The sequence below is a fragment of the Scyliorhinus torazame genome, chromosome 4, assembly GCF_047496885.1.
Source record: "Scyliorhinus torazame isolate Kashiwa2021f chromosome 4, sScyTor2.1, whole genome shotgun sequence".
NCBI lineage: Eukaryota > Metazoa > Chordata > Chondrichthyes > Carcharhiniformes > Scyliorhinidae > Scyliorhinus > Scyliorhinus torazame.
The window spans coordinates 133044801-133069429 of record NC_092710.1 but is presented as its reverse complement, the minus strand read 5'-3'; the positions used below and the strand labels follow the sequence as shown (position 1 = coordinate 133069429).

The window sequence follows — 24629 nt, the reverse complement described above, 5'->3', positions numbered from 1 at the left end:
TCCCGAGCATTGCAAATCTCACGAGAGACCTCTTGCGGAATTTAACGACCTCTGCAGACCCTGAATCAGGTGCAACAAAGCCATACAATCAGGCCGATAAAATGGAGTTGGGGTTCTCGAGGATAGCTAATTAGCATTTCTACTTGTATACGAGGCTCAGGTGATTCATGTTTCCATGTAAATAGGCTTTGATAGGGGAAGACTCCATAGAAAGGCATTGTAGGAGAGAGAGTGTGAGAGAAAATCAATGCTTTGATAAAGAAGTAGATTTAAAAGAGTGTCTAAAGGAGAGAGAGAGACAACAAATTTCTATTATTCACCGTGCGAGCTCAAATTGAAGAGACCAAGATTGTAAGGGTTTATTTGAAGCTGGAGGATTTGCTAGCTTTGTCGAGAGGGAAAAATTTCCCAATCATCTCTCGTTGTCATTCTGTCATTCTGTGTGGGTCTCACCCCCATAACCCAAAAAAGATGTACAGGGTAGGTGCTAAATTGCCCCTTATTGGAAAAAATAATTGGATACTCTAAATTTTAAAAAAAGTAAGTTCTGTGATTAGGAGTTTTCCAGCTGGGAAAAGGAAAGAAAGGAAGCAAGCCCTTGGCAGTTAAGAATCACCTTGGACTTATTCCTGGTAAATGAAGTCCACTGAAGGGACACAGTAAACTGGAGGGGGACTTTCAGTCATTTTAATGGGAAAAGTCTCTGTAGTTTACATAATAAGTTGCCGACAGAAATAGTGTTTTGTTTCTATAGCTTTTAGTTTGTTTGTTACAGTAAAATTCCTAATAATTGGAATCTTGTGTAATCCTTTCAGCCAGTCATTGAAAATTCCCATTTCCTTCTGCCTCTTAGCAATCGTGGCAAGTGTTATATTTTCCGTGTCGCTATTTGTTTGAGCTGTTAGTGAATTGTCTATTTCAGTTTTAAAGGTTGCTTATAGAAAAGTTAAAAGCTTTCTTTCTTTGTTCCTAATACTAATGTAGTGAACAAAATGATCCTAACTTAAGGAAGATTGAAATTGGCAATCAAATGGACTGCAGTGAAGAATTTGGCACCCATGAGCACTGTGGAAAAATTCACAAACGCTGTGCTATTGTGTCATAGTCCAGGAAATCTCAAACAATACGAAATTACATTCAAAGTAAAGTTTGCTGTCCTGAACTGAACCATGTTTATTGTGAATGTAGAAACTTTAGGTTAAATTACTTGCTCTCAATTCCTCTGTTAAAGATGGATCTTGGAATGCTGATTCACCGAAAGTGCTGAAGCTTAGTGACCTACCAGTGAAAATCATCCTTGTAATGGAAGACACACTCTGGACTGCATCTGGTGGACAGATTTTCATCGTCAGCACAAAGACACATACTGTGGAGGTAGTTGGAAAACTTTCTGATCAGATTTTATAAAAGGTTTTGCTCTGTTCTGAAGCACTGCTCCTACAAAGAGTTGCAACTCAATGTGGCAGGAGGCCAACTTTTGGAAATCCCTCACCCAGGATATCTCCAACGTTGCAGAATTTAGGATCAGAGTTCTGTAGCCGCTGTGATCCTGGCAGTGTACTCACCCATGCAGATTTGTTTAGGCTCATAGGTTTTCCTTTTGAAAAACAGGAATAAGTTTTCATCCCACACAATATGACGTGGCAGCTTGAGTGTGTCAAAGATGGGCTGCCCATGAAAAAGTCAGAAAATTGTGTTGGGTTTTCTTAACTCTTTAGTGGGCTGCAAAGGTAAGAATAAAATAGCTGGTGATCTAATTCTATTGACATTAAACACAACATTTTGCAGGTAATGTGTAGTACAACCTTATCTGGACAACACAATTTGGTCATCAAACCTGGCTCTGATGGGTTTCATTTCACACATCTTTGAATGGTTCCTGCAGTCTCCTGCAATTCGCTACGGACCTGCCTGACTTTACATCTTTTTTCCTGTTTGCCTGTCACTGGACAGAATAATTTACTGTTTCCCCTCCATTCCCACAGTTCAGTAGACAGCCGTTTCATTCTGTGCCTAGTTTGTCTCTCATTGTCTTTGGAAAGTGCAGCAAGCTACTAACAGACATTCCTGAGCTTGGAGCAATACCAAGATTTAGCATGATCCCTAGTTCTGGTCAAGTTCCTGTAGTCCTCACTGCATTGTTGTTCCAATACTATAGATCCATTCCTTGGTAGGTTATTGAATTAGTCTCCCTGCATTTTGGTTTTGCTTGTGTCATGATATGCACTCATGCACATAATGAGATACAGACAGGCAGTGACAGACACCCAGTACAGCCAATCAATACACAGGACAGAACACAACCAATCACCAGGCAGAACACTTGAGGGGGGTTTCCCACTATAAAACACATGAGGCATCAGCACTCTGCCTCTTTCCACTGGTGACAACTGTAGTGACAGTCAGGGTGTATATATCAGTTAGCACCTTCTACACTTGGCTCAGAGCTAGTCTGAACTAGTTAGTTATAGTTAACACACTTAGATTAGTAGAGTGTCAACCCACAGCAAGCTGTGTGCACTGCCCTAGAAGTTCAATAAAACCTATTGAACTAACGTCTAAATTTGGTGTCTACTTTACAGTACAACTGCATCCAGTTGCAGTCCGTGTTACCCCAGGGTGAATAACACAACATGCTCCCAGTAGTCTACTTTATCTAAGTGGTTTACCTCGAGTGATTCAGTGACGACCAGCGAGTGCCTTCCAGCTACATGGAGCAGATCCAGGCCCCTCCACAGCTCCGGATCTCCGGCAATCTCGGCGCCAACTGGCGGGTCTTCAAGCAGAGGTTCCTTCTCACATTGAGGCCTCGGGCCTCGAGGATGCGTCCAATGCCAGAAAAATTACGCTGCTCCTATCAACTGCGGGGGACCAAGCTATCAAAATTTTCAACTCGCTCACTTTTGCCGACGGCGAGGACAAGACCAAATTCAAGACCGTTTTAGCGAAGTTCGACAGTCACTGTGAATTCGAAACGAACGAGACCTTTGAGCGCTCTGTCTTTCAGCAATGCCTTCAGGGTAAGGATGAACCTTTCCAATCCTTTATAACTCATCTCCGTATATTAGCGCAGTCCAACGGGAAGGTCGAAAAAGGGGTCCATATAGGGAAGCAACTGCTCTGCAAGGCTGTGGACTCTGCTTCTGACTTCAACCTTGCGCTGTTGGCATACAGGGCAACCTCTCTGTCCACCGGTATGTCTCCGGCACAACTCCTCATGAATAGAGACCTGCGGACGACAGTTCCAGCCGTACACTTACCAGACCTGGATCACCTCCCAGTGCTGCAATAAGTGCAGCAACTCAGGAACCGGCAAAAGCTGACGTATGATGCCCATGCCACCGATTTGCCTGTGCTATCTCCGGAAGATGCTGTTCAAATCAAGCTGCCTGATGGAGGCTGGTCAGCCCCAGCTGTTGTTGTTCGACAGGCTGCTCCCAGATCATTTGTGGTTTGTATGGCTGATGGCTCCATTGTCAGGCGCAACAGAAGGGCACTGCGCAAACTTGCCTGCCCACCATCAAATCTTACTTTTCCAGATGTTGTTATGCCTCCTCCGGATGCCTTGCACCATGAGGCCACCAATCTGGCAGCAATCCCGCCTGTCAAGGCACCGTCGTCCCCACCTCCACCTCTCAGGCGGTCGACAAGGATCCGACGCCAGCCCCAAAGATTGGACTTATAGACATTTATCTTGTAAATATTGTTCTGTATCTGCACGCTAGACACCTTTCATGTACATGTTCATTCACTCGCCATTTAATGTAAATAATTATACATGTACATACAGTCGCATATGCTCTAAGCAACCAACAATTTATTTATTTTTAAAAGGGGGGGATGTCATGATATGCACTCATGCACATAATGAGATACAGACAGGTAGTGACAGACACCCAGTACAACCAATCAACACACAGGATAGAACACAGCCTATCACCAGGCAGAACACTAGAGGGGGGTTTCTCACTATAAAACACACGAGGCATCAGCACTCTGCCTCTTTCCACTGGTGACAACTGCAATGACAGTCAGGGTGTATATATCTGTTAGCACCTTCTACACGTGGCTCACAGCTAGTCTGGTCTAGTTAGTTATAGTTAGCACACTTAAATTAGTAGAGTGTCAACCCACAGCAAGCTGTGTGCACTGCTCCAGAAGTTCAATAAAACATATTGAACGAACGTCTAAGTTTGGTGTCTACTTTACAGTACAACTGCATCCAGTTGAAGTCCGTGTTACCCCAGGGTGAATAACACGACAGCTTCTGTGCCCTGTACAACAGTTATAATTTATTTGGTGTTTATACTTCTATCTTATTAAGTTATTTTACCACATTCCCCCAGCTAATCCAGTACTTGCTCAGTAAGGGCCGTAGCTGGCGGAAGGGGGGGATGGGGGAGTGAGGAGGGTGTGCATTGTTTGCTACAACCAATCTGAAATAGCCATCTGTGTGCTTTAGAGGCAATGTGAACCATAATGTAGCAGGGACAATGAACACCTAGGATAGAGATATCAAAGCATGTGAATTTTCTACAGCATAGGCTGTAGTTTAGGGAGTGATAAAAATGCCTATAGGCAACCAGAAGCTGTTTTCAGTTTTGTGTTCTTTCCCCATTAATGTCAGTATTCTTGTCACTATATCATTATAAAATGATACATCACAGAATGATGCTATTCAATCCATCAACTTGGTCTTTGATAGAGCTGCCCAATTAACTCCATTCCTCTTATCTTTCCCCCTAGCTCTGCAACTGTTTCCCTTCATTTATCTAATCTACTTTTGGAAGTTACCTGTTTCCATTACCCTTTCAGGCAACACATTCCAAATGATAACTCTGTTCACAATGTTTTTTCCCCACATGTAAGGCTGGATTCTCCCAAAGTGAGACTATATCCCCACCCCGGCGTAAAAGCGGTGGAGTTCTACTCCCGAAATTCCTTGAAAAAAATTAAACGAATTCTGAGCCCTGCAGAGGGCTAGCAGTGACCCGGAGTGAATCTCACAGCTTTTGCTGCAGATACGGCCCCCGCACTTGCAGGTCAGAGGCTGCTGCATACTCACGGTGGCGACTTCCAGTGGCCGCGCCGTGCTCCATGGCAGACTCAGACAGCAGAGCCGTACCGAGGAAGGAGACCCCCCCCCGATCGCCCGCGCGCCCGAGCCTCAACCCCCGCACTATTAACCGCCGGCCGCCTATTAGGACCTCCCCGATCTCCGACCCGCCCGCCCCGACCAGGGCGGCCACGGACTGAGTCTGCAGCCGCCACGCGAGCAACCCGACCGGCAATAGGTGGTTAGTTCCACGCCATCCGGAACTCGGCCGGTCGGGAGCGGAGGTTTGCCGAGGGGGCCTCTGGCAATGGGTCCCCGACGGCACGGCATACTCCACGGTGATGCCGATTTTCAGTGCCCGGAGAATCGCCGAACTGGTGCCCGGCCCGAATTCGGCGTCAAACTGGATTTTCCGCCCCGCCGCCAGCGGAGATTACGCCTTCGGGCTGTGGAGAATCCAGCCCATAGTCTCTGGCTCTTTTGCCAGTTCCTTTAATCTGTGCCCTCTCCTTGCTGACCCTCTGCACAGGAATCAGTTTCTCCTTATATAATTAAACAAAATTATTCATGATTTTGAATGCCTCCATTAAATTTTACCTCAACCCTCTGAAGGGCAATTGGAGATGGGGGTATAATGTTGCCCTTTCTAGTAACACCATAGGTAAATAAATTAAAAAATCTCCCCACGTAACGGAAGTGTGCTGTTCTGTCATGGCAAGGTTGTTAGCAGCAACACAAGTAAGATTCTGGTCGCTCCAGCAGTTTGCCTTGGAGTCTGTTGGCAAAAGGACACTTCTCGATGTTTTGGCGAAGGTCGGGCGTGAGATCAGTTGTAATGCCTGTTCTTGTCAGCTTGGGCCAAGTATGTTCCTTTTGGGGGGACCATGAATTGGATTCAATTTGAATTTGAATTGATTTTTGGAGCAAGTAATGGCTTACCCTTACCCAATCTGCACATTAGCTTTGTAACTCTGAGAAATAAATGCAATTCTGTATGCAAGGTCCTTTTTTGATCATTTTATTTCAGTAAAGAAATAAACTGTTACAAACAATGACAGACATGGAAAGATTCTCTGGTCCAACAGAAGTGTGTTACCTTGTGAATCAATATTATGGTACTGCACTTAGCCAAATAAACCATCATTTGACAAACAAGGACCCATTATTCATCTCATTAAGATCCAGCTGAAGCAATGAAGCATCGTCAACAGTCCCAACACTTGCATTGATCTTCGTATCACATACAATCCAGATCATTGATAAAAATAGTAGAGACCAACAATCCCAATACTGATCCCTACTGGACACCACTGGTGATCAGTCTCCAGACAGATCTGAATCTATCTGTAAATACTTTATGCCTATGTCCTAGCAACCTGTTCTAAGCCCAGCTCAATATATGAACACTAACTCCAGAAGGCTTTGATCTTGCAGAAAATTGTGACAAGTTATGAAAAGCTTTTTAAAAGTCTAAATAATAAATAGCATCAATTGGGCTTTCTTCATTCAGCATGTTCATAACCTCTTTTAGAAATGCAATTAGATTTGTTTTAAGACATGACCTTTTAATTAAATCATGTTAGGTCCCTCTAATACATCCCTTGGTATCTAAGCAATTAAATTGCATCCTTAATGATTCCCAGCAAGCATCTTTCATGCTGGCTCTAGATGTTTTGGCAGGGATTGGGGATAGGTGAGGAGCTGATGATATGCCTGTCACCTGTGGCTCTAAAACTGCCAAGATCCCGTAGTCTCTGATAATAGAAACGTAGAAAAAAATAGGAGCAGAAGGAGGCCATTCGATCCTTCAAGCCCATTCTACCATAAATTATGACTATGGCTGATCATCCAACTCAATAGCCTAATCCCGCTTTCCCCCATATCCTTTGATCCCCTTCGCCCCAAGTGCTACAGAAACATAGAAAAAAATTATAAAATGGCACATTCTGATTTTGTGCTAATTGCCCCATTCAATAGTACCACAACACTTCGAGAACTCCTTCAAATATGTAAGTAGTTGGATAAAAGTCTTAATAATCTGTATGCAAAAAAAAATGTACTCACTTGATTGACCTGTACTCTATTGATATGAACTGTTTTATACACTTTTAGCAGTAGAGCAATACGCCACATACTAAAATCGCAGCTGTGTTTACAGTTTAAGATGTTAAATGCTGTAACTCTGTGGGTTCAGATTGAGGTGACTACTTTTTAAATTTGATTCAATGTAGTGTATATTATAACATCAGCATGTGCTTAGTATACAAAAAAGTGTGTGAGAGTGGAAATTGCAGACGTACAGGCCATAATTTTCCACTTTTCCTTAGACTTGGGGTGGTGCCAGAGGACTGGAGAATTGCAAATGTTACTCACTTGTTCAAAAAAGGCTGTAGAAATAGGCCCATCAGCTATCGGCTGTTCAGTTCGGTGGTGGGAAATCTTCCAGAAATGATTATTTGTGACAAATTTAATCAGCACTTGGACAAACGCAGATTAATTAATTAAGGAAAGCCCCCATGGGTTTGTTAAGGAAAAATCATCTTTAACTAATATGCTTGAGTTTTTTGTTGAGGTGACAGTGAAGGTTGATAGGGGCAATGTGGTTGATGTGGTGTACATGGACTTCAAATAGGCATTGGATGAAGTATCGCTTCTTGGACTTATGAGAAAAGTTAGAGCTCATGGGAAGAAAAGGACACTAACAACATGGATTTAAAATTAGCTGAGTGACAGGAAACAAAGAGTAATGATGAAATGTTGTTTTTCAGACTGGAGAATGGTTTACAGTGGAATTTCCCAGGGATTGATTTTGGGACACCTGCAGCAGAATTCTCTATTTGAGAGACTAAGTGCTGACGCCGGGACTGAGTCACAACTGTTCTACGTGGACGAAAGCCATGCCAGTCCTGGAGTGATTCAGGTCCCGTTAATGAGCTTTCACCGGTGCAACGTAGAACCCGCATAATTCCAATGCATGCGCACTCACAACCCAGCCAAGATGATGGCACTGGTTGCGCTGGAGCACGCCCATCCTGTTGATGGGTCGGCTGGGGCCAGAGGGTACCATGGGCGATAGTCGGAGGGGGCACCCATACGGCCCGTGGTGCTAAGTTCCCAGTGGGCAGTCAAGGCGTGCGCAGCAGCATGGTTGCCGTGCAGGCTGCGGTAATGGCGGTCTGTGCCAGGCCACCCTGACCCCTCGGCCCACCTCCGAGCTGCCCCCCCCGCTACTCTCTCCAGCTCTGGCAGACACCCCTGGCCAGCGGCACAACTGTCAGCACACTATAGCGATGTTACACACTGTTTGTACCCCCTGTCACACCCTCAGCATCCAAGGCGCCTGTGTCCCGATTTGAAATACCACAAGTGAACCTCGCTGTCTGTAATTCCTCCTGGCGGAGGCGGAGCATGCTGAAAGGCTTGAAAAAGGCCAGGTCGGGCCCGTTAATGATATGCCAATGGCTGTTGCTGTACAATTTGCATAGCCACGCCAGCATGCGGCCTTTGTCTCTGCTGTCAAGGGACCAGAGCACTGCATTCTGTTTGCCACCCAGCGCTAACCTCTATTTTCGGTTTTTGATTTTCCACTGGCCCCCCATCCTTGGCCTTGCCTCTCCCCATTAGTGCTGGCATTGGTGGTCTCAGCCCATGCCTGACACTGAAGTTATAACAAGAATTAGGGTGATGGTGGAATAGTGATAACGTCACTGGACTATTAAGCCAGAGGCCCAGGCTCGTACTCTGGGGTCATGGGTTCAAATCCCACCAGGGCAGCTGTGGTGACCATGACCAACTATCATTTATTGTGGTTAAAAATCCATCTGGTTCATTGATCTGTCATCCTTTCCTGGTCTGGCCTCCATTTGACACCAGACCCACAGCAATGTGGTTGGCTCTTACAGTTAGCAAAGCCAACTAGTTCAAGGGCAATTAGGAATGGGCAACAAATTCTGGCCTTATCAGCAACACCCATGTTCCATGAAATAATGTTTTAAAATGTGCCCCAATGTTCTAAGGCCTCAAACCCAATTTCCACTTCCTTTTGGCAGCAATGATGATTTGAGGGAGGGAAACAATACTGCATTATTTAGACAAGGCTCAGAAGTTCAAATGATCCAGACTTCAGGTATAGCTGCTCCACCAGAGAATTTCCTTCATTCCCATCCGCACCCCTGCCCCTTTCCTGTGTATTCACCACAGTGAAAACTACATGAGGCTTCTGAGGAGACACGACAGAAGCTTGCTTTAAGCCATCATTTGGCAACAAACTCCAGCACTAAATAGCACCGTGAATTGGCATTTCTTCTTAATTCAGCTCAGCACTGCGATGTCTCGAAAGTATTTTGCAATCTATTCCCTGGCCATTTAATTCAAATCAATGTGCAAGTGCAGGTTGAGTCTTGACTATCCCATGGTAACTGTGTAGTTGTGAATTGCTCAAGTTTTTACTTTAATTGACTCAAAACAAAGATACCACTGTTTGCCTTTTAGTAAGATGGTGTTGTGTAACTATTACTTTGTACGGTGTTTGTTCCTGTCAGATAATGAGTTGTGAAACCCCACTGCCAATATTGAAGCAATGTTTTTGTTGGAATCCATCAAAGGCCCCAGTACAGAGACAGCCTCAAACTTTAAATCAGCAAACTGACTTACTGCTACAAAAGCAGTAATTACAATTACAAAGATGATTCAGCGCCCCAGATTGTTCTCGTTACTGGAACATGTGGGTGTATCCAAGAAAATCCTGCTTTTGCCTCAGTGAGTAACTGAAGATTGCTTGTCACAGTTTTTGAAGTTGACCATAACTGTTTAAGGGATTTGATAGAGAAACGAAGAGGTCAACAGCCTGTGTTTGGGGCGTTGGAAAGTACACATTTTCTTTTTAAAAAGTAATGCTCTCTTTACTACAATGTAGAAGGTAAATATCAGCGTGGCTTTTTAGTGTGCATCAGGAAAGATAGTCAGAGAACCATTATAATCTCAGAATATCTAGTGTAAATGATGTAGATATAATTTCCCTTTACCCTGCCATGAGGTGCATGTTGCCCTGAATCATAATCAGGGAGTTCTCCACACTGAAGTAAAAACTTCAGCACGGTAGCATTGTGGATAGCACAATTGCTTCACAGCTCCAGGGTCCCAGGTTCGATTCCGGCTTGGGTCACTGTCTGTGCGGAGTCTGCACATCCTCCCCGTGTGTGCGTGGGTTTCCTCCGGGTGCTCCAGTTTCCTCCCACAGCCCAAAGATGTGCAGGTTAGGTGGATTGACCATGATAAAATTGCCCTTAGTGTCCAAAAATTGCCCTTAATGTTGGGTGGGGTTGCTGGGTTATGGGGATAGGGTGGCAGTGTTGACCTTGGGTAGGGTGCTCTTTCTAAGAGCCATTGCAGACTCGATGGGCTGAATGGCCTCCTGCACTGTAAATTATATTCTATGAAAAAACAAATCTGAAAATACTCAGCAGGTCAGGCAGCATCTGTGGAGAGAAACCGAGTCATTGCCTGATGCCGGTATCGGGATTACTGATCGGGCGTAGAATAGCGCGTCATCCGAAAAATGGGTGCCTAACCCATTGCTATACTCCGTTCCCTGATGGCTGCGGGGCGTGCAATCCGGCCCGCGCTGGGGGAACAGGTAAATCAATGTTAAGCATACATGTGCATGCAGATTTGAAGCCCGGGTCTCCTCCCCCCACCCTCCAATACCGGGTTGCTCCGACCCCCTCATCGGAAAGTCCACCGATTGAGTATTGGCGTAAGGTTGGTCAAGCACAGCCCAGGCAAGGTGGAGCCCAAAGAGGGTCAAGGCGGCTAGGGCACTGATGAAGCCCTGGTTTTGGTTGAAAAGCTTCCTTAGGAAGGGAATTGTTAAAACAGGAATAATAAGCAGATGAATCGGAGTTGGTAGTTAACGTGGCATTATTGCAGTCAGGATATTTTTACAGTTCAGCACATAGTGCAGCATTTATTACAGATGTTGCAAATGCTACATAATTGCTTGATTCAACAGTGGTTTGGTTGACTCTTTTATATTTTCTTGGCAATGCTTCATGAAGTGCTTCAGATACTTGAGGTTGTATCTCAAGTCCAGCCGTCAATACCTCATGCGGCTATTATGTCACAAATGCGTATTTTACTAAAATACTAACCATCAACATACAATGAGCGTCTTCATTTTTGAGCAGATACTAATTTCCATTTGTGGAGGCTTCTTGAAGTTTCAAAGTGTGTAGCCTAGATTTCAGAAGCTACCCGTGTTACCTAACTGTTCCACGTACCCCAAAAAAGAGGGAGTCAGCGCACTCTATTACTTTGTTTCCTGTTCCACCCAAGGACTGGGCACACAACTAATGGGCATGTTGGAGGAGTTCTAAGTACAAATGCCAGCTTTAACTCCAACATTCAGAGGCCCCCCGTCCTAAATCTCTCCATTTCAACAACAAGGGGTGACCGCTGAGGCAGAGGCCTCTCCAGCCGTGTGTTCTCAGCGGTGCTCCTTCGCTGGCAGCGGGATTCTCCGATCCTGCCGCTGGCCAGTGGGATTTCCTATTTGTAGGCACCCCCATGCCGGCGGGAAACCCTCGACGGAACGGAGAATCCTGCTGGCGGAGAATTCACCCCAAATGTTTGAATTTGTATAGCACTTTTGGTATAAAAAAGCGTCCCAAGCCGTCAGGGGCGGCATCAAACCAAAATCTGACACCAAGCCACATAAAGAGATATCAGGACAGGTAAACAAAAATGTGGTGGAAGGTTTTAAGGAGTGTATTAAAAAGAGGAAAGGAAAATAAGGAGTGAATTCCAGAGCTTATTCTGCCAGTGATAGAACATACAGTGCAGAAGGAGGCCATTCGGCCCATCAAGTCTGCACCGACCCACTTAAGCCCTCACTTCCACCCTGTCCCCGTAACCCAATAACCCCTCCTAACCTTTTTGGTCACTAAGGGCAATTTATCATGGCCAATACACCTAACCTGTACGTCTTAGAACTGTGGGAGGAAACCGGAGCACCCGGAGGAAACCCACACAGACACGGGGAGAACGTGATGGAGTGATTAAGATCAGAGATGCGCAAGAGGCCAGAATTGAAAGAGTGCCAAAATCTCATCGGGTTGTCCAGCTGGAGAGAATTGCTTAATTTCGCTCTTCAACAACTTCCTTAAAATTCACATCTCTGACAATGCTTTTTGTCACCCCTCCTTGTATCTCCTGCCTTTAACTTTGAATCTCTTTTTATTACACTGAGGATGTTTTTCTACATCAAAGGCAACATACAAATTTGCATTTTTGTTAGCCAGGCATTGTTTTAGCACAGGCACTGGACAATGAATTTCACTTCTTTTCACTTATTATCATTGAATTTGTTTTTATTTAAAATCCTTACTTTTTCACATTTTCAGCAACAGTTCGAGGCTCATCAGGAAGAAGGGATGTTGATCTCACACATGGCTGTGGCTGGTGTTGGAGTCTGGATAGCCTTCAGTTCTGGGTCAGCTCTGCGTTTGTTTCACACGGAGACTCTTGAGCATCTTCAAGATATCAACATCGCCACCCCTATCCATAACATGATAGCAGGTACGTGATCGACCCGGAAAAGTAAGTTGGCCTTATGCTAAAATGAAAGTCAGCAATATGTCACAAATTTGTTCAATGCAAGTGCGAATTTAGATGTTCCATACTACGGCTAGGACTTTACCAATGCTCTGGAGATCAGATGGAGGGCAGGAGAGCTTGTAAAATGCCAGTGGAAAGGGTTGGAAGGGAAACCCAATGTCTTCCCAACCGCATGGCACATTCCCAGAACAGCAGTGACTTAGCCGTCCGCTGGCCAGAAGATTCAGGTAATCAAATTATCTGACTCATTAAGGGTACTTTTACCTTCCCTCTGCTTGGAAAGCCCTCTCAGTTCGAGATCGTCCCCACCCCTGTCGGTGACATAATCTTTCTCAGCATGAAGGTTTACATACATTTTAATAAATTAACATATAATTACTGGGCTTGATACCGTAACGTCCCCCACCACGGTTCTTCCTTCTCACCAGTGGTGAGATGGCACGTCGCGTGAATCAGTATTGATTTTTAAAAACAATAAAGTTATGATGACCATACCTAGGGCACAGGGATGCCTGTAGCCCCCGGTAGTTGATGGACAGCCTGGAAGCACTAGCAGGAGCTGGCCCTTCAGCATTTAACCATGGCAGATGGTCCCCATCTGCGTGTTGGGGTTCGAGAGTATTCCCCTTATCTGCTGCAAGGTCCTGGTGTCTTTGGCAGGTTGGGGGGCGGAATGTCCGAGGGCAGCGGCCAAGGTGAGGTCCATGTCCGGGGTGGGGGGCGAGGAGGAAGGGCGGTGGCAGCATGTCTGGGGGGCAATCCCAATGTCTGTGTGGGTGAGGTGGGTCATGATGTCTGTGGAGGAGGGGATGTCCCGATGTCAGTGGGGGAGGGGAGTTGCAATGGAGGTGGGGTGGGATGAGTCCCATTGTCTGTGGGAGGGGTCCCAATGTCCATTGGTGGGTGGGGGCCTCAAATTTAACTTTGAGACCAGGGCTCCCTTTCAAAAGGGTACCCGATCTTAGATTCCCAGCGTTGCTGCCGTGTTTAGGCCCCGCTCCTCCAGCTGGCTGTGTGATCGTTGCCAGAACTTGGAAATTGTACAGAGTGCCCTTATATCAGACTCAAAACGGCGGCTGTTAAGCCGATGAGTTTCACACAGCTTTGCTCGCCTGATCCAACACTCTGTGCAATTCTGGGAAGATTGCATCCCAAGTCTCTTGTGTACAAAAGTCTGCACCTTCCTTCTCTCCTGAATATGAATTAGTATAGTCCAGTTTACTAACCAACTCTGTGTGATGACCAACTCCTTTCTGCAGGGTAAATTGCCTGTCCACGTAGTGCTCCCATCAGCGCAGAAGCAGAAAGCTGGCACCTATTTCATCCAAACTGAACCTGCTCCAAGATTTATTTACAGATGAAGTTATATTACAAAGCTAAAGCCAGTACAAGATACTGATGAAGTATAATAACGAAAATTAAACAATTCCAAACAAAAACCAAGATGGAGATTGTTGTTTTTTATTCCCTGCTGGTGCTCTCACTGGCCTTGATTTTCTTGTCCACACAAATAAACGAGGGGAGGACCGCGGGCTGGTGTTTGGAAAAACAGAAACGGTTGGTCCAACTCTGACATATGTTGCAGCTCCATTGAGGATATTTTTAGTACTGGAGTTTCTGGTGACTTTTGTAGGATGATTGCTCACTGACTCCTTATTTTGCATTACTCACAAAGGCTCGCTAAAAGAGACTGAAACCCCGGAGAGGTTGTATTTTGAAGGCAACTCTCCATCAAAATGTTCACGGTTTTAATAACTTTATAGACAACGTGAAAAAAAAACTTGAACCTCGAACTTCCTTTGTTTATTTGTTCTGGGATTTGAGTATTGTTGGCTTTGCCGATCCCTAGTGTGCTCAGAAGCTGATGATGAACCACCCTTTTGAACCACTGCAGTTTGTGCAACAAAAGTATGTCTGTAGCTCAGGAGGGAATTCTGGGATTTTGTCCCAATGAAGAAGAAGAAGAAGAAGCCACGGGATATTGGCCCTATTTTGGAAAGTGTGTCTTGGAGGGGAACATGGAGGTGATGGTGTTCCCATACATCTGCTCTTACCGGTACAGCTTGCATTAATATAACACCTATATGTAGTATACCTTATCTGCAAGTCCAGGATTATGACTACCACATACCAGACCAAAGACAACAATAACAGACTTTCATGTAGCATATTCTTCTTCTACTTCTAGGTGGTGGAGCTCAGGGGTTTGGGAGGGGCAAGTGAAGAGTTTCTGCAGTGCATCTTGGCTCACACCACTGCTACTGTACACTGGTGGTAGAGGTGTAAATGCTTGAGGTGATGAATAAGGTGCCGCACAAGTGGGCTGGCTTGAGGTGATGAATAAGGTGCCGATCAAGAGGGCTGTTTTGTCCTGTTTGTGGTTGAGCTTCTTGAGCTTTGTCGCAGCTGCATCCATCCAGGAAAATGGAGCCTGATCCATCACACTCCTGCTTTGTGTCCTGTAGGTGGTGGGCAGGCTTTGAGGAGTCAGGTGGTTTGTTCACTTAGTTTAGAATACTCAGCTCTGACCTGGTCTTGTAACTGCAATATTTATGTAGCTAGCCCAGTTCATTTTCATAGGAACATAGGAGCAGGAGGAGGCCATTCGCTCCTTAAGCCTGCACTGCCAGTCAACTAGATCATGGCTGATCATCTACCTCAATGCCATTTCCCATGCTATCTTCACAACCTTGGTGTCATTATCCAGAAGTCTAGCGATTTCTGTCTTGAACATATTCAATAACAGAGCTTCCACAGCCCTATACTGGAGAGAATTCCAAATATTCACTATTTTTATGGTCAGGAGTGACCCCCACACCCCAGTGGGGTCACAAGATGGAAATGAGATTGGATGCAAAGGGAAAGCAGTTGGCACTCTCCTGGTAGCCATTGCTTTGCAATAGTGCGGTGCAGATGTTGCTTGCTATATATCATCCCAAGCCTCATTGTCCTTCGAATCTTTTATTTTATCCTGGTGCACATTTCATATTTGTCTTTTCTTGGAATATATGCATTACGCTATGTCCCTGAAGGATTCTGATTGTTTTATGCGAAGTGGAGCCGAGATAAACCTTAGAGAGTCCTTGTTTGATCATGGTGGTCCGAGTGGGCTGGGGTGGAGCCCAGCTTGCAGTGGCGTGGTTGCTGGTGAGCGAGCCTTCGCTTCGGCAGTGCTATGTGCATCTGGACGATGGCCACCATTGAGATTGTTGTACTGGGTGAAGACAGCTCTGTGATGCAGGTCTTTAGAGCTCATCTGATTTGCGAGGTGTCCTTGAGAGAATGATTGAGGGGCATGAGAGAGTTCTTGCGATCGAAAGAGCACTTTCCCTGGTAAAGGCCCTCCGATACGTTGAGATCCTGCTGCATGGTGTGACGTTTATCCAGATGGGTTCTGAGTTTGAAAATTGGCTGCCATGCTTTAGTAGTCTTGATTTGGAGGCTGGGTGTATCAGGTCTGATTGCGCGCAGCATATCTGATTTTCAAGGCCTAGGTTATTTGGGCCCCCTGACTAGCCCTATTTATCCTGTCCTCGATGCTCATCATGAGGTATTGGAGGTGACCCACTCCCGACCAGAGCCGAGGCTATGGATCACTTGGGCATTAGAATAGTGACATGGTGGAAGTGTAGGTGCTTACTTCATTGGAATCCTGGAGATATGCTGATGGGGTGTTCGATGATCCGATCTCGACTATGGCGTTCTCGAACAACATAGATGGTGTTATCACCCTGCAATTCTTCAGTAATCGTGGACGTTACTCCCTTGTGCTTATGTTGTTGATTACTAATTGCCTTTTCTCTTGCAAGGACGTGCAAGATGTAAATTGTTATCCTGTCCCAGCAAAAATCATATGAGTCGATTATGTGAAATGTGGGGCGGAATTCTCCGGTCCCCCAGCCAGATGTTTCTCGGTGGCGCGCCATTCGCTGGCGACAGGATTTTATCTTCCCGCTGCCTTTCAATGGAATTTTCCATTGTAACCACCCCACTCCACCACGAAACCCGCTGGCGGGGACGCGCTGTCAGTTGGAAAAGTGAATCACAACAACCGGAGAATTCGGCTGTGGTCTGTGCAGTTTTACTCCTTTTCGTCATTATGTGTTATAATCCTTGTGGTTATGGGAGGGGAGTGCTTTTTTGACACTCCTTGGGCGGGATTCTCCAATCCCCCGCCGGGTCGGGGAATCGCCGGGGGTCGGCGTGAATCCCGCCCCTGCTGGCTGCCAAATTCTCTGGCACCGGGGATTTGGCAGGGGTGGGAATCGCGCCACGCCGGTCGGCGGATGCTGGCAGCGGACCTCCCGCGATGGGCCGCCCGTTTTTGGCCGGTCCCGCCGGCATAAATTAGAGTAGGTACATACCGGTGGGACCTGGCGGCGCGGGCGGCCTCCGGGGTCCTCGGGGGGGGGGGGGGGGCATCTGGCCCAGGGCGGTGCCCCCACGGTGGCCTGGCCCGCGATCGGGGACCACCGATCTGCGGGCGGGCCTGTGCCGTGGGAGCACTCTATTCCTCCGCGTCGGCTGCCGTGGTCCTCCGCGATGGCCGACGCGGAGAAGATCCCCCCTGCGCATGCACTGCGATGACGCCAGCACACCCTGGCGCTCCCGCACATGCGCCAATTCGCGGGCCGGCGGAGGCCCTTCGGTGCCGGTTGGCGTGGCGCCAAGCCCCTTCCCCGCCGGCCGGCGAGGAGCAAATCACTCCGGGGCAGGCCTAGCCCCTGAAGGTGCAGAGGATTCCACACCTTTGGGGCGGCCCGACACTGGAGTGGTTCATGCCACACCTCGGCGCCGGGACCCCCTGCCCCGCCGGGTAGGGAAGAATCCCGCCCCTTATCTTGTTTATAATGAAAATGAGTACAGCCAGAGAGGAGTGATGGGTGGATGGTTGGGTGATATTGGATAATTGGGGTGAAGTTAAATGGTAGGGCTAGATTGAGGATAGCCCCCCCAGTTAGAGCTAATCGTATCGGGTCTTTATTTAGCTTTTTATTATTTTGAATTTAAGAATCAGTGCCCATCTCCATTGAAAGTCTGGGCAGATTATGTATCCTGGAGATTACTGGGCTCCATCTGACTCTTTCTTAATGCTTGTGTTTTTAAGAAATGAGTGATGGTGCATGCCGAGGTGGGCTCAGTTAATGGTGATTGATTTGTTGATTGTTCCCAGCTAATAAGGGCGGTTTTCTCGTAGGGGGTATTTTACTTTCTTCTCTTCATCTGGCTGAGCAGTGTATGGTTTAGTGGGGTAGGTGCACTGCCCTGGGAGTGGTTGAGAAGGTGCAGCTGTGATATAGGTTTTGTAGTGTGCTGGTGGTCATGGGGTGCTGATTTTTGTGTGTCAGAGTGTGCTGGGCTAGGCCAGGTCCGGTGCTGTGGTTGGTATCCTATTTCCCCCCTGGAGCTTGGGATGCCCCTTCTCGAAGGGGACTGAGAGGACTCTCATGTGCGCAGGGGCCTGGGGTTGAGCCGAGCTCTTTAGTTGATATCCTGTTGCCCTCACGATGTCCAGGACGCTTCTTATGTGAGCGTTTTTGTTTTCAACAATGGCGGGTGTGCATGAGGGGGAAAATGGACCCACCGTAGGGACCGGACCCTTTGTTATCCTGTGATCCACTCCTGGTCGTTCTCATGTCTCGTTTGCTGGGAGGCATTGACAGCACTGATCATTATCCAAATATATAGCTGCTGGTCCTCTGTATAATTGCATAGAATGATGTTGGTTCTTTACTGAGGCTGAGTCTGGGGTTATGTTGCATTGTGTGGTATATATGTAACAGTCTTTTAGAACTGGGCTTCTCCCGAATTTTCTTTTTTTTTTTCGTTATAAGGTGGGTGTAATGAATCCGTGGTTGGATCCGGCAGGGTACAGCTGGGCGTGGTATCCGAGGGAAGGAGGTGGTGGTGTGTCATTGGTGCCTTGGCACTACTGTGGCGTTGATGGAGATGTATACTGGTGTGTGCCTGAATATAGCAGGGAAACCTTATCCTAAACTCTCGTAGTAATTGCGAGCAATCTCCATGTGGGAAGGTGTGCACCATTTTACCATGTTTTCACGGCTTTATCCTGTTTCTCCCTTTTTCTCTGGTGGGGTTTTTCAAGGTATCGAGTTATGTCTAATGATTGCATTGACCCAGTTGTACTGCTGTTCTCTTGTTCCCCTCTGTATTCAGGTATGTTGAGCCTTTCCTTTTCTTGTGGTGCTGCACCATTCCTGTGGTGTTGTTGCATTGTTTGATAAAATGTAAAATCTCAATAATTTTTTTTAAATGAAGAGAAGGTCATGACTTCCGGTGACGGCCAAGAGTGAGCCATTGCACACGGAGCGTGCTGCCTGAAGGCGATGGTTTTGGTCCCTGTTACCCGGATTTCGGGGTATTTTGGCAGAAAGGTTGTACGGAGAGTGGGGGGATCAGTTCTCCCCCGGATGGGCATGTCTACCTGGTATCAAACCCAACAGAAGACAGTGCGAGCCCTGGCTGAAGAGTTTAAGGAGACTCGTGGCGTAACATCAATTGGAATAATAGCGGTGGGCAGAGAACTGTCGTTGACTGGAAAGCTGCCAATGGAACAGTTGATGAGCTTCATTAAGGACAAATTTTGGCTTTGGCAGCAATGGAAAGAAAGCAGAGTGACAATTGAGGGGGCAGTGGCACCTCTCTGTGGGATTTTGGAATGGGCGATGAAGCACCTGGAGGTGCAGGGGGGCGATGATCCAAGAGGTGAAGAAGGTGGTGTTCGATCAGAGCGACCGGATTGTGATGATGGGAGCGGAGATGGCAATCCTGAGGCACATGTGTAAGATGCTGTGAGAAAACGTGGAGGATCAGGAGAACAGGTCCAGGTGGCAAAACCTGAGGATCATGGGCCTACCGGCGAGAGTGGTAGAACGAGTGCAATGGGCTATGTTGTGAGGATGCTGGTGAGGTTGGTAGACGAGTAGGTGCTGGACAAGGCCACGGAAGTCCCTGAGGCAGAAGCCAAGACCGGGGGGCACAAATTCCAGGACAAGGAAACGACCTTGAGGTGGGCGGGGAATTACGACTGGAAAGGAAACCAAAACCAGATTTATCAGGACATTGTGGGGAGCTGGCCAAGGAAAGGGCAGGGTTTAACAAGGCCAAGGTAGTGCAGTAGCAGCGCCAGATTCAGTTTGGGGTGTTGCACCCAACCAGATTTTGGGTCACTTTCGAGGGCCGTAAATATTACTTTGGGACACCAGTGGAGGTGAATGACTTTATTGAGGAACATAAGCCCGGGGAGGGCTGAAAGAGGAACGTGGGTGGAAGTTCTGTCTCTGTTAAATATTGTTACATGGTTTTGTTTGCTGGTTACGAAAGTTTGTTATGTGGGTGGTTGCACCCGCTTTTTTGTGTTTTTGTATTTTTTAATTGAAATTAAATTGCTGCTTTTTTCTTAGGGGGGCCCTTTGGTGCTGTTTAATTGTATTGCACTCGGTTTGTTACGCTCTGTACAGTTGAATGGGTCTAGGATGAGTTGGTTAGAGGAGTCACAAAAATACAACGGGCATCATGATAAACTGCATGGGTATTGTGGTGTTGGGTGCTCTGGTGCACAGATGAGCCAACACAGTTGTATGTGGTACAACTCTATTTTATTTTAACTCTTATAATACAGTTCGTTCTGGATACTCTGCACGTGCTGTCTCCCTGAGTGTGTTTGGTGGCAGATGTGTCCTGGTCCGCCTCTGCAGCTAATACTGACCACCGGGGGTCGTGTCTGTGCTTTTATATCTTTCTGTCATTGGTTGTGGTGTTGTGTTCTGATTTGTCTGTTGGTGTGTCTATCATGATGTGTGTGTTTGAATATCATGACATCCCCCCTTTTTACAAAGATATGTGCCTACGTGGTTATAAATATAATTGTGTCGTGAGTGCATCTAAGAGTGTGTGTGTGTGTTGTGTACAGCGTGTGTATATGACGTAACTATTTACATGGGGCGATGTCGGGTGCGTCACACTAACAAGGTTGTACCATAACAAAACTTGGATGCGAGAGAAAAAAAAAACTTGAACATTGGTCCGGTCAGACGATATCTGGAACAATAAACAACAACAGGTTATAATACAGAAGTGTTTGACTTTTTGAACGTATGAACAGCGTTATAAGTCCAGTCTAATGGGTGACCGCCTCAAGAATGGGCTGGTCCTCAAGCCGGTTCAGCTGTGGAGATTTGGGGTCACACTGGTTCACCTTGGACTGTTGGAGGTGATGCTGTTGCCGAAGTCTCTACTTTACCATTTGTTGTACTTCGTGCAGTGCTTGGTTTTTTTCATTCGTGCAAATATAACATTCAACATCTTTGTTAGTGGTGCCTTGGCTGTGGTTTGGTTCTGGTGGCGATGGAAGGGGCATGATCCGTGGCATCTCCACGAAGTCATCCTTGGGAACCAGTGGAGGATCCGGCGTGTGCGTACGGTTCAGTTGCGAGCGTGGAAGGCGTCGCAAAGCTCGCTGATTGCGCCTACGCACCAATCCATCCGCCCTGCATGCCAGGAACAAGGTGGAGTCTTTTTTCTTTTTATGTTTGTGGTGGACGGCATCTTGTAGCCGATGGGTCGTTGCCATCGAAGTAGCACCATCACTAATATCATGCAAGGCGATGACTGTGCCAGATGTGGAAGTTGGCCGAGACCGTGCACGCTGGTTCCGGCCACCTGCTGTGCCGGAAGGGCGACTCCGCAGAGAAACGTCGAAGCATGTCGCCTTGGAGAGAGAATTGTTGCTCGCATCAACGTCTGGCGATGGCGCGAATTGGTGTGTCCATCTTGGACCGCCGGTGCTGGTTGCCACTGCCGACCCAGTGGGACTGCCACGCGATCCATTCCCTGTCGCCGTGGCATCCGCCGTCACCCTGAGCGTGCCATTACCGAGGCCGCGACACCGCCCGTCCGGAGCAAGGTCTGGCGTGCGCAAATCAGAGTCGGCGCTTGGCTGCTCCCCATCTGGAGTCCGGTCTGCCTTCCGTCGATGCCCCCCGTCCGGAGTCCCAACAGGTTCACTGGAGGCAGCCGAGATTCCCTGAAGCTGCACTTTTGGAGTCGGAACATGCAGGAATGCACCAACCAGTGGAGAGGCTCGAGCCATCGCGGGTGGAAGCGGTGCGCCGCCACCGCAGTCGTCAGTGGTCCCACCGTGATCGTCGAGTGCCTCGGTACGCACTAGGCGAGGTCTGTCACCTTGCACCTTTTGCATGGGAAGTGGGATGCTGTCGTCACTCGTCTCACATCCCGTGGATAGATCCTCATTAGCAGCTTGCTGTTCACTAGGGTTGGATAAATTGTCAGAGTTTTCATCTGGTGGTGCACACCATGTCGGTGGACTGTCATTGTCTTGCCGTTGTCCTTCATTTGGGCTTTTCTTCTTTGGAATTTTAAATCTTCCCCCAGACATTGCAGAACCTTGTTTATTACCCCCAAATTCTCCCATATGTATGGTCTCGAATATAGGATCCAATGTTTCTATCGACATTGTACTATTTTCCAAAGAACATTCCGTTTCACTTTTCTTCTCAGGTGCCTCATATGTATCTTTGTCTAATGTACATGCCTTCATGGTCTCTGGGTCTGATTTTGCTGGGACTGGCATGGTCACAGTCTCTCTTTTACTGTTCTCAATTGCCCACATTATACTCCCCATACATAACTGCTTAATCACTGGGGTTAGTGTGGTACAATGGATAATCGGGTCGACCTTATCTGCATCTTCACCATTAGTGGAAAGCACACTTGGTTCACTTGAAACTGCTGTGGGTTTTAAATTCGTTATCTGGCTACTCGATGTCGGTGTCCTCAGGATTCTTGCTCCAATGTTCTGCTCATTTATCAGTGGAGTGTGTATAGGTTTAATGCAATTAATGTTCCCCTCAAGGTTTGAAGAGTCATTACTGACTAACTGCTGGTCTCCGAAGTTGGGATTTTGCGGCGTTGTGTTGAAGGGAGACATTTGTCCCTGCTGTAGATATGATTCAGGTTGTGTTATTTCCATTACCTGAGGATCAATGTCTTGTCCATTTTTTCGATCCGTACTAAAACACTGGCAATTCTCAGTCTGCTCCTTGCAAGTTAAACATTCAATAAATTTCTTTAGCAAATCCTCAGCATCCTTCTGTGGCCGTGCAGCATTATTAATCTCTGTTCGGCTATAATGATCCTGAAGGTCAGCGCATAAACCTTTTTTCTTCGGGCTTGGACGAGGCGATTCCTTTGGCTTGTCTTCAGTTGGGCTTGAACAGTCATCAGCGCTGTGCCCTTCATTGTAGCATGAGAGACCTTCATGGCCATGCTGCTGTGTAGTGGAGCATGGTAGGCTGTTATAGCCTTCTTGCTGTTCACGTGAGCATGGCAGACTTGCATCATCTGCCGCTGGTTGGTCAGGAGAGGTTGCTAGACCCTCATGGTCTTGTTCCTGCAAGGACTGCACATTGGAGTCTTGCGTTGCTTCTATCGTGGAGGCTGTCCACGAGCTCTCTGTGGAGGCTTGTGACACTGGAGTCACTTCTTGTTCGTGCAAGGACTGCGCTCTGGAGTCTTGCGTTGCTTCTATCGTGGAGGCTGTCCACGAGCTCTCTGTGGAGGCTTGTGACACTGGAGTCACTTCTTGTTCGTGCAAGGACTGCGCTCTGGAGTCTTGCGTTGCTTCTATCGTGGAGGCTGTCCACGAGCTCTCTGTGGAGGCCTGTGACACTGGAGTCACTTCTTGTCCGTGCAAGGACTGCGCTCTGGAGTCTTGCATTTCTGCAATTGTGGAGTCTGTCCACGAGCTTGCTGTGGAGGCTTGTGACACTGGAGTCACTTCTGGTTCATGCGAGGACTGCGCTCTGGAGTCTTGCATGTCTTCTTTCATAGAGTCGGGAACGTTGAGCGGGACGTGGACCACGCTCTGTGTGGCAGCAGGGCGCTCTCCGTGTGCTTGCACCGCTCCCTGTCTGTTAATGTCAGGCTGCAGCATCATCCGGTACTGATAAGTTGGAACGTCTTATCTGCTGGATTGAAGATCCTCAAATCCGAAAAATGAATCCGCATCTGCGTCGGATTCAATGTGGTGGCCGCCAATGTGCAACACGAAAGGTTCGTCCGAGTCATAGTCGTATAGGACCACGGAGCTATCATTGGGCTCGCGAGGTCCGGAAACACTGTAAAGATCTTCATCGAAGTATTCGAGGTCGGAATCATCGGCTTGTGCGTAGGTAACTGCTTGTCGGAGGGTTCTTCGGAGGTCAAATTCACCTCCTGGGTCAATTTGCGGCACTGTGCTGTCATTCCAGGTGAGGGAAGGTTGTTTTACAGCTTTAACAGATTTTTTGTTTTTTTGATTTGGGACGTTTCCCTTTTAAATTGGATTTGGGACATTTCCCCTTTAAATTGGTGCAGTCTGGGGCCTCTGACATCCTGACACTCGGTATGCAGCACGTAGGAAGCGACTGCGCATGCTCAGATCGCTGTTCCTTTACCGATGGCCGTTTTCTTGACTGCGCATGCGCAGCATGTCGCGCATGCGCAAACGAAACTTCCGGTTCTGCGCACTGCTCGCGCAACTGTGCTAGCGTGATACCTTTAGCAAGATGGCCGCCGACCTCGACCCAGCCCTCTCTCAGGCCCGGGATTTCGGCCTCTGGGAATTCGGGCTCCGGGATCCCAGCCACGAGGTGAGTACTGCAGCTTTTCTTACCTTTATTTGCCGATTGGATTGCGTTTTCTTCACAGTACTTGGAGAATTTGTCCAGGACTGCCTGGTAATCGTACCTTTGCTGCCTCCTGAAGAACCTGAACCTTGTGAATATTTCTCTTGCCCTTGCACCGGCGATGGTGAGGAGAAATTCAATTTTTTCGCTATCATCCAGGTCTTGGAGTTCAGCTGCCACCAGGAACAATTCGAACCATTGCCGGAATCGCCGCCAGTTTTCGCGGAGGTCGCCGTGGCACTGGAGCGGCT

General features: G+C 47.3%; 1 protein-coding gene across 5 annotated transcripts in view; it reads left to right on the top strand.

Annotated features, from left to right (window-relative positions):
• arhgef10 (Rho guanine nucleotide exchange factor (GEF) 10) overlaps window positions 1–24629 on the top strand; it is a 445239-nt gene that overhangs the window by 384079 nt on the left and 36531 nt on the right. For 4 of the 5 annotated variants that reach the window (XM_072498626.1, XM_072498623.1, XM_072498625.1 and 1 more), the window contains 2 exons: window positions 1232–1374; window positions 12457–12631. In XM_072498626.1, the coding sequence (XP_072354727.1) occupies window positions 1232–1374; window positions 12457–12631 (318 nt within the window). Of the gene's footprint in view, window positions 1–1231; window positions 1375–12456; window positions 12632–13929; window positions 14110–24629 lie in introns of those variants that run through there. The other variant, XM_072498627.1, reaches the window with a different exon arrangement.